This window comes from Orcinus orca, chromosome 18 (assembly GCF_937001465.1).
Source record: "Orcinus orca chromosome 18, mOrcOrc1.1, whole genome shotgun sequence".
Taxonomy (NCBI): domain Eukaryota; kingdom Metazoa; phylum Chordata; class Mammalia; order Artiodactyla; family Delphinidae; genus Orcinus; species Orcinus orca.
The window spans coordinates 2,091,096-2,105,797 of record NC_064576.1 but is presented as its reverse complement, the minus strand read 5'-3'; the positions used below and the strand labels follow the sequence as shown (position 1 = coordinate 2,105,797).

Sequence of the window (14,702 nt, the reverse complement as noted above, 5' to 3'; positions counted from 1 at the left end):
AGTGCATGGCACTTGGAAATATTAACTCACGGGGGGGGAACTGAGGTGAGGACTAAACTAGAAAGGAGTGGTAGAGCATTTCACAGAAAAATATAATATGAAAGACTCAACCACTTACTGGAGGGAAAAGTTATGTATAAGCTCAAAAGTGATGTAAAGTTCCCAACAGAATAGTCCCAATTTTGAAGAAAGAAACAAAATCATGAGGCTATATAAGGAACTATCTAGTGAAATCAGACTTAAAAACCAAAAGAAAAACCTACCCTATTGTCTGAAAAGAGGAGGGAAGGGAGAGAGCAGGTACATAATAAGGACAAATAAAAATTACGTACACGTATTGCCAGGAAAAGTAGAACTAAGATTTAGGTGAGATTTTGACAAACACCACAAAAACTCAAGAAAACCAAAAAGGATTTTAAAAGCTATCTTTGGTACAAGAAGAAAAATGTTTTCTATACTATTTCAAGAACAGGGTGGGATAGCAATAGATGCCAGAGAAAAAAGCAAAACTACCCTGCTCCTGTTTTGTGTTATACAAGGAGACTATTTAAGCTGGGAAGGGCAGAATAAACACTATTTAAAGAAAACTGCAACCAAGAGAATGAGAGTAAAGAGCCATTTTAAGGTTACTCACATCTCAAGTTCAGACCAGTCATATTTCAAAAATACCAATAGTCTGTAATATGATTCTAGAACTATTGCTGGCAAACTCTGAGTCATAAAGGACAGGGGGAGAGGTGCCAGAAATCTGAAAACGGACAAGTCACCTTGAATTTTAATTAAAACAATCTTACTTCTAATCTAGTTACAAGGAACTAAAGGCAATACCAAATGCCAGCCCCATTCTAGAAGGGTCACTAAAGAGATGATGTACAAGAAGTGACAGCCACGGGCAACCACCACTTAAAATCTAACTTCACTTCCTCTCTGGGTAAACTTAGAACACCGAGCCTCCAGACAGCACATCTGAGCTTCAGTAACCCCTCATGCCAACCTTAGATATGGCAGAGAAAGTCTCTATTAAACTTGAGGAAAAGGAACTTAGAATGGTAAGAAACTAACATGCCAAAAGAAAAAAAGGTATGCTAAGGTTCAAAAAATTATAGGCACGCAAACAATAAGAAAAACCTGCGTCTAGTTGCATAAGTTTATGTGGGAAATGAGAAGAACTGTCCACCTTGAGATGAGCCAACAGAAAGCCTACTGGGGCCTCAGGGTCAGTGAGTGCCTGTCGCAGCAGTCCAAACCGACAGCCGAGACTCGGACGGGCCGAAGCTCCGCACGTGAGACCACAGCTAACCAAGGCCCTTCCGGGAGCAGTGCCAAGACACTTAAGAAACCCAAGCGATACCCTCGTACATGAGAGGACGTGGGGATGCTGAGCCAGGTGGGCTGTTTAAACACAAGAGGAGAGCTGTAAGGAGAGTGGGATCTGGGGACTCTTGCCCTGGGAGCAGAGTTGAGGAGGGATTTCCACGTGGTGCTGTCTCGAGCAGCTGGGGGAAGGAGGAGAGTCTCAAACTTTTTACCTGTGGAAAATACTGAGCTGCTATAAATCATTACATGAAAAGGGGGCTTCTGGGTTTAAAAAGATTTGAAAAGCAGCGTTACACAATTTCTTTAGATCTCTCTAAATGTTATGTAACAATTTAATGAAAATCATCATATAGAAAATTTATACTTAAAACTCCACATGAATACTAAATATTAATTACTGCTACTCATGGGCTATCCGTATTCTATTGACAGGGAGATTGAGTTACAACCAGTAAACCACTTGTCCAAAGCCAGAGAGATGAGGAAGCAGGGCGTGCCCCTTCTACCAGGAGAAAAGGGGGTGGGGGGAGAATCCACGAGCAGGAAGGAGACTAGTGGGGACAGGCGACGCCTAGCACCACAATGGTACAGAGTCGCCCACTTGTAACTCCTGAATTCACGGACCAAAGCAACAAAGCAGTAGAGGAGCACGCGTGAAAGAAGGAAGAGTGGAGCGTAGCAGGTGACCCAAAGAGCTGTCCCACATCCAGCTTGCAGCGTAGTAACAGAAACAGGCCTAAAATCCAGGGTTCTCCTCACGCGCCCTTCCCACCCAGTCTCTTAAAGAGAACAAACTGCCCCCTTATCCCTCACCCCCCCCCTTCTCACTGACCCTTGTTTTAAACCACTGCTAGAACACCCTTCCTCAATTCGGTGTCCAGGAGTCACTGCCTACAGGACACCTGGCTACTTCTCTGCGTCTGACCATCATCCCCACCCCGTACCTGAAGACAACTCGTGCTGCTCAACCTACTAATGCTACCTGAACCACACAGATGACTGCAGATGACTTAACTGCCATTCTCTTGCTGGAACAGATGTGTTCTCACAATTATCTGTGGAAACGGAGCTAAGGCAGCTGTGAGCAGAGGAGCCAGGAAACCGAGGCTCAAGGCCAGGCTCCTTCACTCACCAGCTGTGACCTTGGGCAACTCACCGTGGGGCACAATAAGTCACATACAGGCGAAAGCACTCTGAACACAAGACATTGCTATGTGACGGGCCAATTATCCACAAATAACTTCATAAACATAAGTTCCAGTTAGCCCACAGGTAAAGATATCAAACTCTAATTAACGCCTCAATTTAAAACTCAACACCATGTAATTAGAACTGGAAGAAGGAAACAAAAACCAACCACGTCAATCATGGGCACTCCCTTACCAACCGCGTCAATCATGGGCGCTCCCTTACCAACCGCGTCAATCATGGGCGCTCCCTTACCGGTTTGTTAATGCTGGCTCCTGCTTGGATCAACCAGACGAGGCACTGAGGATGTCCCCCAAAAGCGGCGATGTGGGCTGGGGTCTGTGCGTAACGGGTGGTGGAGACATCCAGTGTGGCTCCAGCTCTCACTAACTGTATTAAGCACTCCAACTTGGAGAACAGCAGGAGGGGGATGAAACAGGCATACACGTCAGTATACTATTAAACGTTACACAGATAATCTAAATTCTGTAATGGAGATGAGTGGCATTTCTTGTTAAACTTTTTTTCTGTTTAAGAAAACAATGTTAAGTCATTCCTTCCCAGTATCATACAAATTTTAAAAGCCTTATTTAAAAGAACATTTTCCCTTGTCCTTGTAAAACAAAGTTGGTACACAGGAATAGAAAGTCGAAACAACTGACACTATACAAGTTTAAATATTTTGTTTTTCCTACAACTGAAAAAGCCCAAATCAATATAATACTGTAAATCAACTACACCTCTGTGTTTAAAAAAGCCAAAGTCAGAAAAGACTAGATTGCATATTCACAGACTTTTGTCAGAACTAAGCTTTGCCACTTGCACGCTCTATTCTAAAGAAGAAAACCGTTAAAGTGATTGGTCGGTAAACCCTTCCCGGGCAAAGACAATTTTCTGCAGCCTGCACTGGCCGCACTGGCTGAATACGATTGAGGCCCAGCTCCAGATCAGCTCCTTAGGGAAAAGATGTGTGGAGCCAGGGAGAGGGCAGCGCTTCGGCTTTTCATACTGTTTGTACAGACCGCTCCCTCCCATCGAAGATAAAAAGGCCTAGAGCACAGGTGAGCTGTGCCCCTAGCAGGTGACTAAAACAAAAAGGCACAGGAGTCAGGACAGGACTGTGCAGCCAGGCATCGGTACCATACTAGCTTCTGGAAGAACCAGCACACTCAACAAATATTTAGCAAGTGCCTCCCGTGTGCCAAGCACGGCGGGAGAAGGCCTGCTGTCCTCAAAGGTTTACACTGCTCCGCCCAGCATGTCCTCAGGGTCCCGTTTCCCTCCGAAAGCACAATGCAGCTGGAGAAAAAGCTCTTACTGCCAACAATTCTCCTCCTGAGAACAGACCTCAAGCGAAGAACAGCTACACTCGGGTCTCACCCCGTGTCTCTTATCCTCTTTCAGCAATTTAAGCCTTTCTCTGTAAAGGACAGATCACTGCCATCAACGTTTGTGAGATGAACGCTCACAGTTGGTGGTACACTGATTTTTAAAACATGACCTGTCCTCCAGGAGTCTGAATCTGAGGGTAATGGCTGATAAAGAGGTACCACTTTGGTATATTTTTATCTATCGCCTTTATCAATGTACTGAGCGAAAAATGACGGCCAATCCTAGTGATAAGGTGAGCAGGTCTCAAGCCCAACAAAAATGAAACAAGGATGAAAATCGCTTGGCACGCCAGAAGCGGTTAGTCTTAACATCAACCGAGAGCTCCCTGGACTTAAAATTTGTTACCTGTGGGTTGGATGTGGAAAACCCGGTTTGGAATTCTGTACAGATACCGTTCAGTGCGACAGCTGGTAAAGGCAAGGCGTGATCAGAGTTCCTGAATAACGTGCAGTCCTCCGGGAGCGGGCAAGCCTCATAAAGAGGTGAGGACCCTTGTGCAGAGCTGGCACGTCGCTGGGAACGCGGCCTGAGGGCTGGGAGGGGTTCACAGCGCGGAACGAACGCTCGCTCGGCTGGCTGTCGCCCAGGCTGAGCACAGCGAACGCGTCCAGGCCCACAAACGGAGAGAAGCTGTGGGCAGGGTGCGGGGGCACAGGACCGGGAGCCTGCGCTCAGCCTTTTCGCACAGACCGCACGATACTTTCTGCGGCCCCTTCTGTATCCAAGACTCTCCGCTCACTGTGACTAACGACAACTGAACGCCCTGAAGTAAAGGCCTCTGGGTGCAGCTTCTGGTCTCCGGGGTTCACCTACCGCTCGCCTTCTACGGAAGCAGAGACTCCGTGAATTCTCACCGTAAGATACACAGGCGTGAAACCGACCGCTCTAAGCGCTCTCGGCTACTGTGAATCCCGGAGATGCCCGAAGCAGCCTCGGACTGGGACACAGTCTAGGTAACCACTTGTCACGAGGCCGACGCATTTCACAGGACGTACCGGATGGTCCTACTGGGCGTCCTTCTCACCCAGGGTTGGGAGGATCGGAATCCCGGGGGGAGCCGTGCCTCTGCCTCTTACGAGGGCGCCTGTCCCCAGGACACACAGGCACAGGCGATGCTGGGAAGCAACGCTCTGAGCGTTACCTGCAGCTTACTGTAACAGTGCACACGGCGCCCTCGGCGGGGAGACCACCCCTCGGCCCGGGGAGGCCTGCGTTCAAGGGCAGGGGCGAAGGGCGGCAAGGGGGGCGCCTTCCGTCTCGTGCGTCGAGGCTGCTTCCCCGAGGGCGCTCGCTCTCGGCGCCGGGTACCGAGGGGAGCAGCGCTGCGGGGCGCGCCGCGGGCTGTCGCCCAGCCCCTCACCGCGGCCGTCGCGACTCCCTCGCACTCCCTTCGCTAACGTAGACCCGGCTGCACTTCGCGAGCGCGCTCAGCCCCTGCGTCGCCGCACCTCGAGCAAAGCGAAGCGGCCGCGTCAGGTGCAGAAAGGTAACTAACCACAACACAACCATTTCACCCCAAGACGCGAACACGTCTCACCACCACCCTGCCTGTGTCTCCGCAAAAGCGTGTCCTGACTTCAACCCAACCCCATCCTGTCAGGGCGAAGGCCCCGAACGGGGGTCTCCACGTCTTCGTCACGAAAGCCACCCTGGACAACAGCACCGTGCCCCTCCCTCTGCGGCCACCGCTCCCAGCGAACAACCCCCTGTACCGCACGGATGAGGAAAACGCTGCCGCAGCTCCTCAGAACTCAGAGCAGCACGCTGCCCTTCCAGTCTCGTGACACTTCAAACACCACAGGTTCGCCTCAGCCGGGCGAGCCGAGTCCCCAGCGCACGGACGACATTCCACACGGAAGCCCCCAGCAGCTCGGTCCGAGCGTCACCTTGCCCCGACCCAGCCGTCGGGGGGCGCCGACGGGCTGACCACGGAAACCCTCTAACGCGACCTTCGGGCCGCGGCGGCCTCACGCCCGGGCGTCCCCGTCGGAGGGGCGTCAGGAGGCCCCGCGGCCTTCCTCACAGAGGTTTTCCTCAGAGAGGCTCCGGACTCTCGCGCGCCGCCCCGCGGACCGCGTCTCCGCACCTCGACCCGAGCCGGCCGCCGCGGGAGGCCCGGCCCTCGGCACCGCCGGCGGCGAGGAGCCCTCACCCGCCCGGGCGGCGCCTCCGGGAAGCCGCCGGCGTTCGAAGCTTACGCCGCCGCACATGCGCCCCGGGCCCCTCCGGGCGCCGCCGCCGCCGCCGCCGCCGCCGGGCCCTCTTCCGCCCGCGCTCCCGGCACTCCCCGCGCGCCCCTCTGGGCCCAGACCGTCCGCGCCGCCGCACATGCGCCCCGGCCCCTCGGGGCGCCTTGGCGGCCGACCCAGCTGGCGCCCCGCGTTCCCGACACGCCCCGCGCCCCCCACGCCTCGGCCCCCGCCTTCTCCGACACCCCACGGCAAAACCGCGGAAGATGGCGCCTTAAAGCGCCCGCGCCCACCTTGCCGAAGTGCGCGGCCCAGTGCACGGGCGTCCAGCCGTAGAAGGAGTCCTCGGTGGCCAGGTGGGCGCGTGGCGTGTGCTGCAGCAGCGAGCAGAGCGCGGCCAGGTCCCCGTCGCGGCAGGCGCGGTGCAGCGGGAAGCGGAGCGACAGCAGCTCCTCGCTGGAGAAGCCCGCCTCCACGCCCGCGCCCGCTCCCGCCGCCGACATGGTCCGTCACCGGAGAGCGCGGGCTGGCGAGTAGAGAAGACACGCCAGTCAGGACCCGAGAGGCCGCCGCCGCCGTCCGAGCACAAAGGAGCGAGGGCAGCACCGCCGCCGCGTCCCGCCGGCTGCCGAGCAGAGCGCGCACAGGGGCGGGGCGGGGCGGGGCGGGGCCTGCGGCGCCAGGACTGGGGCTGGCGCCGGGAGACGCCGGGGCAGGAGGCAGGGCCTGGGCCGTCGGGGGCGGAGACCGGGGGCCGTGGGGCGGGGCCTACTCCTGGAGCGACGGGGAGGGGCGGGGGACCGGGCCAGGAGCAGGGGGCGGGGTAAGGCGGGGTGTAGGGCAGGGGACTGTGCCAGGCCGTTCCCGGTGCCCTGCAGGCGGCGTGGGCTCTGCGCCGCGCCTCCTGTCCAGACCCCAGGCCCGACAGTGTCCCGATCCCCCTTGATAAAAAGCTCCGGGAGGCGCAGGTTTGGGGTTTGGGCCCGGCCCTCTGAGGTTGTGGCGGCGCAGCTCCAATTCGCTCAATTAATCAGGCGGGGCGTCTGCGGGGACCTGAGGGCAGTTCCCGCGCTTTCTGTCCTGCTTGTCTGGCGAGGTGGGCTGCACGTTTTCGAGAACCCATGGCAAAAACACTGAGAAACATGGCAGCATGCAAGGAAATACTAAATTCTCTTTCAATGATCGAGGATCACAGATTTTTTTTTAAGGTATTCTTTTCTGATTATCAGTAATTTCACTGTCAAGGGATAACCACTATTAACGTTTATGGCTATTTCCTTACAGTACTTTTGTAACCTTATGGTCTGTTTCACTTGTATTTATTCGTTTTCCTTGTGTATATTGCTTTCCTTTTTTCTTCTGCAAAATTCTAAATCACTGTAATTCAGCTTTAAGTAGGTAACCAGATGTCTGGGAAGATATCGATGCATACGGTAGCACATTGCAGCATTGGTTAATAAAACAAGAAATTAGAAACCTAACGCCTAGCAAAGGGAAATTGTTAATTTATGGTATAAATATGCAACACGGTCATCTACTCATCACACAACAAATGTGGGTTGAGTACAATAGTGGATGAAACACTGGGAAATGTTCCAGACACAGCAAAGGAGAAAACGTAGCGAGTATCTCACCTTAGTGAGCAAGTACTCATGGATGGGAAGTGTGAACGAGACTTAGAATCTGTCTCCCATCAGTTAGATGAGGCAAGAAAGGAAATTTCAGTAATTCGAGCTATACTTTTTTGTTTGGACCAAAAAGGTAGAAGTATGCTATAAACCCATTTCAAGCTTGGTCCACTCCAGAATTCAATTATTTTTCTTTGTAAACACCATGATGCTTTTAATCTAATTATCTCTTTAAGAGGTATACCTGGGACTTCCCTGGTGGCGCAGTGGTTAAGAATCTGCCTGCCAATGCGGGGGACACGGGCCCGAGCCCTGGTCGGGGAAGATCCCACATGCCGCAGAGCAACTAAGCCCCTGCACCACAATTACTGAAGCCTGCGCACCCTAGAGCCCGTGTGCCGCAACTACTGAGCCCACGTGCTGCAACTACTGAAGCCCGCGCACCTACAGCCCACGCTTGGCAAGGAGAAGGCACCGCAATGAGAAGCCCGCACACTGCAACGAAGGGTAGCCCCTGCTCGCCAAAACTATAGAGAAAGCCCGCACACAGCAACGAAGACCCAAAGCAGCCAAAAAAAATTTTTTTCAAATAATAAAATAATAAATAAAATTAAAAAAAAAAAGATATATACCTGGGCGATGACTTCCACCCTTCCTAGGAAAGAGGCAGCCCATTTTGCAGAAGGACATAAGCACACCTTGTCATCCATAATAATGAGAGGGGAGTAATATTCCTTACCCTACCTTCTGTGAATGATGAAGCCGAGGCAGAGATAGGCCAAGGAACTTGCTCAGGGACAAGCTGCCTGCCTGTGGCAGAGCTTAGAATAATATCCAGACCAGTTTCCAACCCACAGTTAGACTTTTTTTAACCTTGAGATTTATTTTGCATAAAGAGTCCTAAGGTCTCAGAAAACAAAGCAGGTTACAGTGATAGGGTGCTTAGAGTTCATCCTTCCTCAGCTAAGATGACTTTCCAGTTTCTCAGGGCTACTCGGACCATATACATATTGAAGTAGCTATCTAGAAATAGATTAATATGATGATGGACCTCTAAAATATGCTGCATGGTAATTGTGGGTATGAGAATGATAAAGGGCAGTCTAGGGAGTACTGCTACAGTCAACAGTCCAATTGCTTGGTCCCAGGTTTTGCCCAACTCTTATAATTATTACTAATTACAGATTTTCTTTAGGACTGTTGTTTTTAAAGAGCTCTAGGGAAAAAGAGTACCTTCATGACTCACATCCTTTGTTTCTTATTAGATAAAGCAACCATAAATAAATGACAAATATTCTCTCCTTGACCGAGCTCTACTCAGGATCCCCTGAGTTTCAATGAGGCCTCAACTTTTGGACTTGAGTCTTCATCTCAGCATTGTCCAATTCTAGCAAGAATCCTGCCAAGTTGGTTTGGCTAGAATCCCCTGGCCCCCATCTCTGCTAACCCTCCAAATCTAGTTGGGTTCTTCGCCCTCCCACCACCCCCAGATGACCGCTCACCCTGGCTTGCCTTCAGCCAGAGTCCTCTTAGGTCGGTTTAGCCAGAACCCCGGATGTTTAGTTGACCCTAATGGCTCCTCTTAATAACTCTCCATCCATTGACACCCACCCTGCTCCTTGGCTGTGAGTTCCCGCTTGCCCGTGTGGCATTCAGAGTTCAGTCTGAGCTCTTTCCTCTACTGCAAGAAAAAAACAAGGTCTCACCAGTCCCACTGCAGGGGTCCCAACACCCATATGAGGCCCCCTCTTGGATCAAGTCCGCCTTTCCATGCTTTAACAAGTGTCTCTGAATAATGTCGTCTTTAACAGCGTGAAATAATTTTTTTCTTTAACGTAAGCAAACTTGGGTATTTGAAGATATGATTCAAATACATGATGGAAAAGAGAAAGATTCAAAACTCAATATATGTATCAGAAACAAAACCCAACTCAAGCCTGCCTTTATGATTGGCATTGTGTTTTCCAAAAAAGGATTGTGTGGTGAGGAATTGCTCACGTGGGCAGCACTCAGTGGAAGGAAGCTCCCGTGAGAAATGCACAGAGGGGTCCACACACTTGGTAGATGGCGGCGGGACTCTTCTGAGCGTGGGGAGGAGGGTCCACTCTGATGGTGCCCTCAGCCTGGCCTAAAAGCGGGACCAGAGCCCAACTGTTCTGTTCTCTCTGCTGCCCCTTCTCCCCGCCCCTACATCTCCCACCACGCCGCCGAATCCATCTGCGAAGAAGGCAAATCTGCTTAAAATTGGACGTAAGAGTCTGGGTCCACTTGGGCTACCGTCAAAAGTACTGCAGACCAGATGGCTCAAACAACAGAAACGTGTTTCTCACAGCTCTGGAGGTCCGTGATCAGGGGGCCAGCTCTGTGGGTTCTGGGGAGGCCTGTCCTCCTGGTTCACAGTTGCCTTCTCTTGTCCTCACGCTGTGGACAGGGGGGCCCGTTAAACCCTCAGTGCAAATTTGCTGAGTGGTGATGTGAAATGCAGGCTAGACTCAGATCCGTTGGCCACTGCTTTTCAGAAAGAGAGACACGCCCTGGACCAGGGATCTTGGCCATAACCAACTTTAAGTTTCTGGAATCCTACTGCTTGTCCTGTCTTACTTATATCTTGTTAGAAAAGTGATTAGCACAAACGTTCTTAAAATGAAATAGAAACAGAAGGTCTGCGCTCCCTTCAGAAGCAGACTGTGAAAGCGGAACCATGGGGACGGAGGGTGAAGGTTTGCAGAAGGGAAAGGAAACAGCGGGCTGGCCGGCCAGCGCCCAGAGATGGGGGCAGCCGGGTTGCGCTGCTGCTGAGCAGGGTCCTGCTGGCCGCTGAGGATGACCGCTCGCGCCTCCTGACCCCATGACCTTTAACTTGGCAACCACACAGGCTGTTAAAATGTCTTAGCTGATTCCTTCATTTCCCAGTGTTATCACTGGAGAGAAAAGCCCCAGTGAGTCATGGCTAATATTAAACGTGCCCGGCTGTCCCCGTGGGCGGGGTTGGTGGCCCCCCCGTGGAGCAGGTTGGGAAGTCCCTGCGTGGCCACCCTGAGGCCGGCCTTCCAGGCAGAACCACAGCCTTTGGGCGGAAGCTGCTGACAGCTGCTCGCTGGACCAGACCCAGGTACCTGGTGCAATGGATGTTTGTCACGTCTTCCTCGCCCATCCTGACACTCCCACTGTTGAATTTATTCTTTAAGAATGTTCCAGAAACAAGAGCATGTAGCCAGACAGGAATCTCTGTTACCGAGGAGAGTATAATCCTAGCCCCCTGAGGAAATAACGGGAGTTAGGTTGTCAAATTAAAAGTACTCTTGCCCAGGAGGCCAGGTGGGAGCAAAAAGCTCTAGTCACTTGGTCCCAAGGTGGTCTCTACCTGGAAGACCAACACGTGGGTGCCTCTTTCATCCTGCTTCCCTGGAGCCCTGCACCCCGTTCCTGGGAGCATGGGGGGGAGGGGGAGGGAGGCCCGAGCAGCGGTGGCCCCGGGCACTGTGGCTAGTACTCCAGCCCTTCGCCCTTTCTCTGTGTCTGTGGGCGAGGACGCGTGAAGAAAGTATATTAACGGGTCTCCTTGCTGGGGGAGCATTTCTCAGCCAGTTGGCTTCATCTCCTCATTCATTAAAGAAGATAAACGTTACCCGAGCTTGGCAAAAGGGTCTTTGTCAGTGGAGGTTGTGGATGTGAAAGCGTTTTCAGATTGAGAAGATCTAGGTTACTAACTGTTCTCCAAAGTACCTTTATTATATTCCCCACCGCCAGCAATTTATAAACATTTCAGTTACCAAGTCTTCCTGGTATGAGGTATTACCTACTGCTAGATGTTTTGTTTCTCTTGAAGACTAAATTACAGTGTCCAGGCCCCTGGGGGTCTTGTTGTCAGAAACTGGAGCCACTCAGAATGTGCGCCAGCTGCCCTGAGTGTCCCCTCGGAGCTTGCCTGTCTCCCGGGCACTGCTGTCCTAGGGCTGCTGGTGTGACAGCACACTGACCAGTGGCTGAGAGACACTGCCCTTCCCTGGCCCCTTCATCCCAAATGTAGGGTGGGCCCTTGCTCTTAGCTCCTCAAAGCACAGCAGAGAGCAGGCTGTCGCCTCCGTGGATGAGGGACGAGAAGAGAGGTGAATCCAAGAGCTCACACCACGCTCAAAAATCTAGTTCCTGTGGATCAGACAGAAATGTGAAAGCAAAAGTGAAAATGGCTCAGAAGGAAACAGCAGACCATCTTTACGGCGTTAGAGTAGTGAAGGATCTCTTAACAAGACTCATGAAGCAACCCATAATAAGAAAAGGACAGCTCTGACTATATTATAATTGCTAACTTCATTTTGACAAAAGGCACCGGAAACAAAGTGAAAGATAAGTGGCAGACCGGAGGAAATAGTTTGCAAGTCTTTCAACAAATAAAGCATTCGTATTCAGCATAAAGAGTCTACAAAGGAACGAGAAAAGGTGAACAACAAAAGAAAGCAGGCAGAGGATGTGAAAAGGCAGTTCACTGAAAGGAAGTGTGCGTATCCAGTAAGCCAGTGATCAGGGGTTTCTCCTGCCCTGCTGCATGGATCACCACCGTCAACAGGTGAGCTGGCTCAGTAACGCTAGCGTGACGCTCTGCCTTGGGACAACAGCTCTCTTCCCCATGCGTACCTTTTCAGCCACTGCTCGTCCCTCTGTTTCCTTTCATAACCTAACTTCAAAGCATTTGCATAGTTATTGCTTCAGGTTCCCTCCTCAGCCCATTCCAGCTGGGTGTCAGCCCCCAGGACCCCCTGGAATAGCCCTGGTCAAGCTCAGCACACACCTTCCTGTTGGCCAAGCCTGTGATCAATCCTCCATCCTAATCTTACCTACTTGGGCGCTCAGCGGGTTGGCCCTCAGCGCCTTTTCCAATCACCCTGATCTCCTGGCTTCCGTGACTCTCCAGCTCTTCTGTTCCACCTCCAGATATTCAACAACCCCAGACCTGGGTCCTAGACCTTTTGTTCCTCTCCATACTTCCTTCCTAGGCAACGTCATCCCAACCCATGCCTTCCTATACTGTTTATGTCTTATGATCCTTAAGTTCACATCTTCAGCCCTGACATCTCCCTCAGCCCTGTCTTATAAATTCAGTTCCCATCTGCATTTGGATCTCTGCTAGGCGTCTCCACGGATGCCCCAGATGAGATGCTCGGGTCGCCCCAGACCTGCTACCCCCGCTCACCCCCACTGGGCTCTCTGCAGTGGCTCACGTCCAGCACCAGGGTCAACACTCTCCACTCCCACACATGCCCTCACGTGGGTCCTGGTGGCCCTGCCTCCAGGGGCCCCCCTCCCTTCCTCTTCCCCTCCTACCACCCAAGCCATACTCTCTCACTTAAACCAGTGTGACAGCCTCTCCGCTTTTCCTGCCCAGCAGCCAGATGATCTTTTCAAGATGTAAATCTAACAACAGCACTGCCTTAAAACCGGCCAGTACCTTTTCCTTGAATTTAAAATCCAAATGGCACAGACTTGGAATGTTAAATTGTATTTAATTTATTTAAATTTGAAATCTCAAACTTGATTCAGTTATTGGGAGAATGCTGAGTATTTTTAAACAACTTGAAAACAACTTGGTTACGGGTAGCTTCTCTTTCGAATACAACTATCCTGAAATCTAAAGGCAGATCAGATATTCCCAGTGAAAATCGAATTCTACAACTGAGATGTGCTGCAAATGCAAAGTGCACCCTGAACTGTAAAAACTTAGTAAAAGAATATAAAATATCTCACTAATAACTTTTAATATTGGGTACATATTAAAGTTATACTATTTTGGACACATTGGGTTAAATAAAATAGATTATTCAAGCTGGTTTCACCTGTTTATTTTAGTGTGGCCAGTGGAAAATTTTAAACTACATATATGTACCCTGCATTTCGTGCCTGTCGGTCAGCTCTGGCAGGTTGGAAGCTAATCTAGCAATAAATCAACGGAACTAGTTGAGGATACTTTTCTACTGAGGGAAGACTACCGGTTCCTTTGGTTAAGCACCAGTCTTGACCGAAGGCCCATTTTCTTCTTTGGAAAACTGTCTGTTCAGAGCCTTTGCCCATTTTTACTGGGTTATTTGTCTTTCTATTATTGAGCTGTAATAGATCTTTTTATTTATTTATTTTTAAATTTTTTATTTTATATAGGAGTATAGTTGATTAACAATATTGTGTTAGTTTCAGGTGTACAGCAAAGTGATTCAGTTATACATATACAAGTGTCTATACTTTTTCAAATTCCTTTCCCATTTAGGTTAGTACAGAACACTGAGCAGAGTTCCTTGTGCTATACAGTAGGTCCTTGTTGGTTATCTATTTTAAATATAGTAGTGTGTATATGTTAAGCCCAATCTTCCAATTTATCCCTCCCCCCCAATAGATCTTTTTATATTCTAGACACAAGTCCCTTATCAGATAGATGATTACAACAAATTTCTCCTATTCTGCGGGCTCTCTTATTTTCTTCATGATGTAGCTGTAGATATACATTTTAAGGTATTCTTTTTTTTTATTGTGGTTAGAAAAACCATAACATTGAATTTACCATCTTAACCATTTTTAAGTGTACATCTCTGTAGCGTTAAGCATGTTTACATTGTTGGACAGCAGGTCTCCAGAGAACAGGAGCTCAGCTCTCTGCCGGGGACCCAATGCGCTGACTCAGCTGTTTTGGATGCTGTCGCTTAGACTGGGGACACTTTTGTGTGGTCAAAATATTAAATCATTACACTTTCAGGATTTGGAAACTGTTGTACTTAGAGGAGTTATAAGGTTCAGAGGTGGACCAGGGGAAGGTCAAAGTCAAGCATCTCGTTAACCTACAGAAGGTCACGAAAAGGACTTGTAATATCTCGTCTTACCTGGGGACAGCAGGGCTGTGTAAATTGATTACATCTATACATCCTGATTGGCAAAGAGCGATGGTCATGATTTTAGAACATTTAGTGAGAAGACCCTGGCCTCTGGATTAGAAGGCCTGCTAAGG

At 50.5% G+C, this 14,702-nt stretch overlaps 1 protein-coding gene across 4 annotated transcripts in view; it reads right to left on the bottom strand.

Moving 5' to 3' along the window:
* The window catches only part of ANKRD10 (ankyrin repeat domain 10), a 33,055-nt gene extending 26,321 nt beyond the window's left edge, over positions 1-6,734 (bottom strand). Inside the window, exons 1-3 of one of the 4 annotated variants that reach the window (XM_049701286.1) lie at positions 6,380-6,734; positions 4,243-4,304; positions 2,761-2,913 (exon numbers count right to left, since the gene is read on the bottom strand). Coding sequence is in view for 3 of the 4 variants with exons in the window: in XM_049701284.1 (XP_049557241.1) it covers positions 2,761-2,913; positions 4,243-4,430; positions 6,050-6,227 (519 nt within the window). In the remaining variant the exon portion in view is untranslated. Of the gene's footprint in view, positions 1-2,760; positions 2,914-4,242; positions 4,431-6,049; positions 6,243-6,379 lie in introns of those variants that run through there. The other 3 variants (XM_049701284.1, XM_049701285.1, XM_004273601.4) reach the window with 3 other exon arrangements.
* Positions 6,735-14,702: the final 7,968 nt, after the last annotated feature.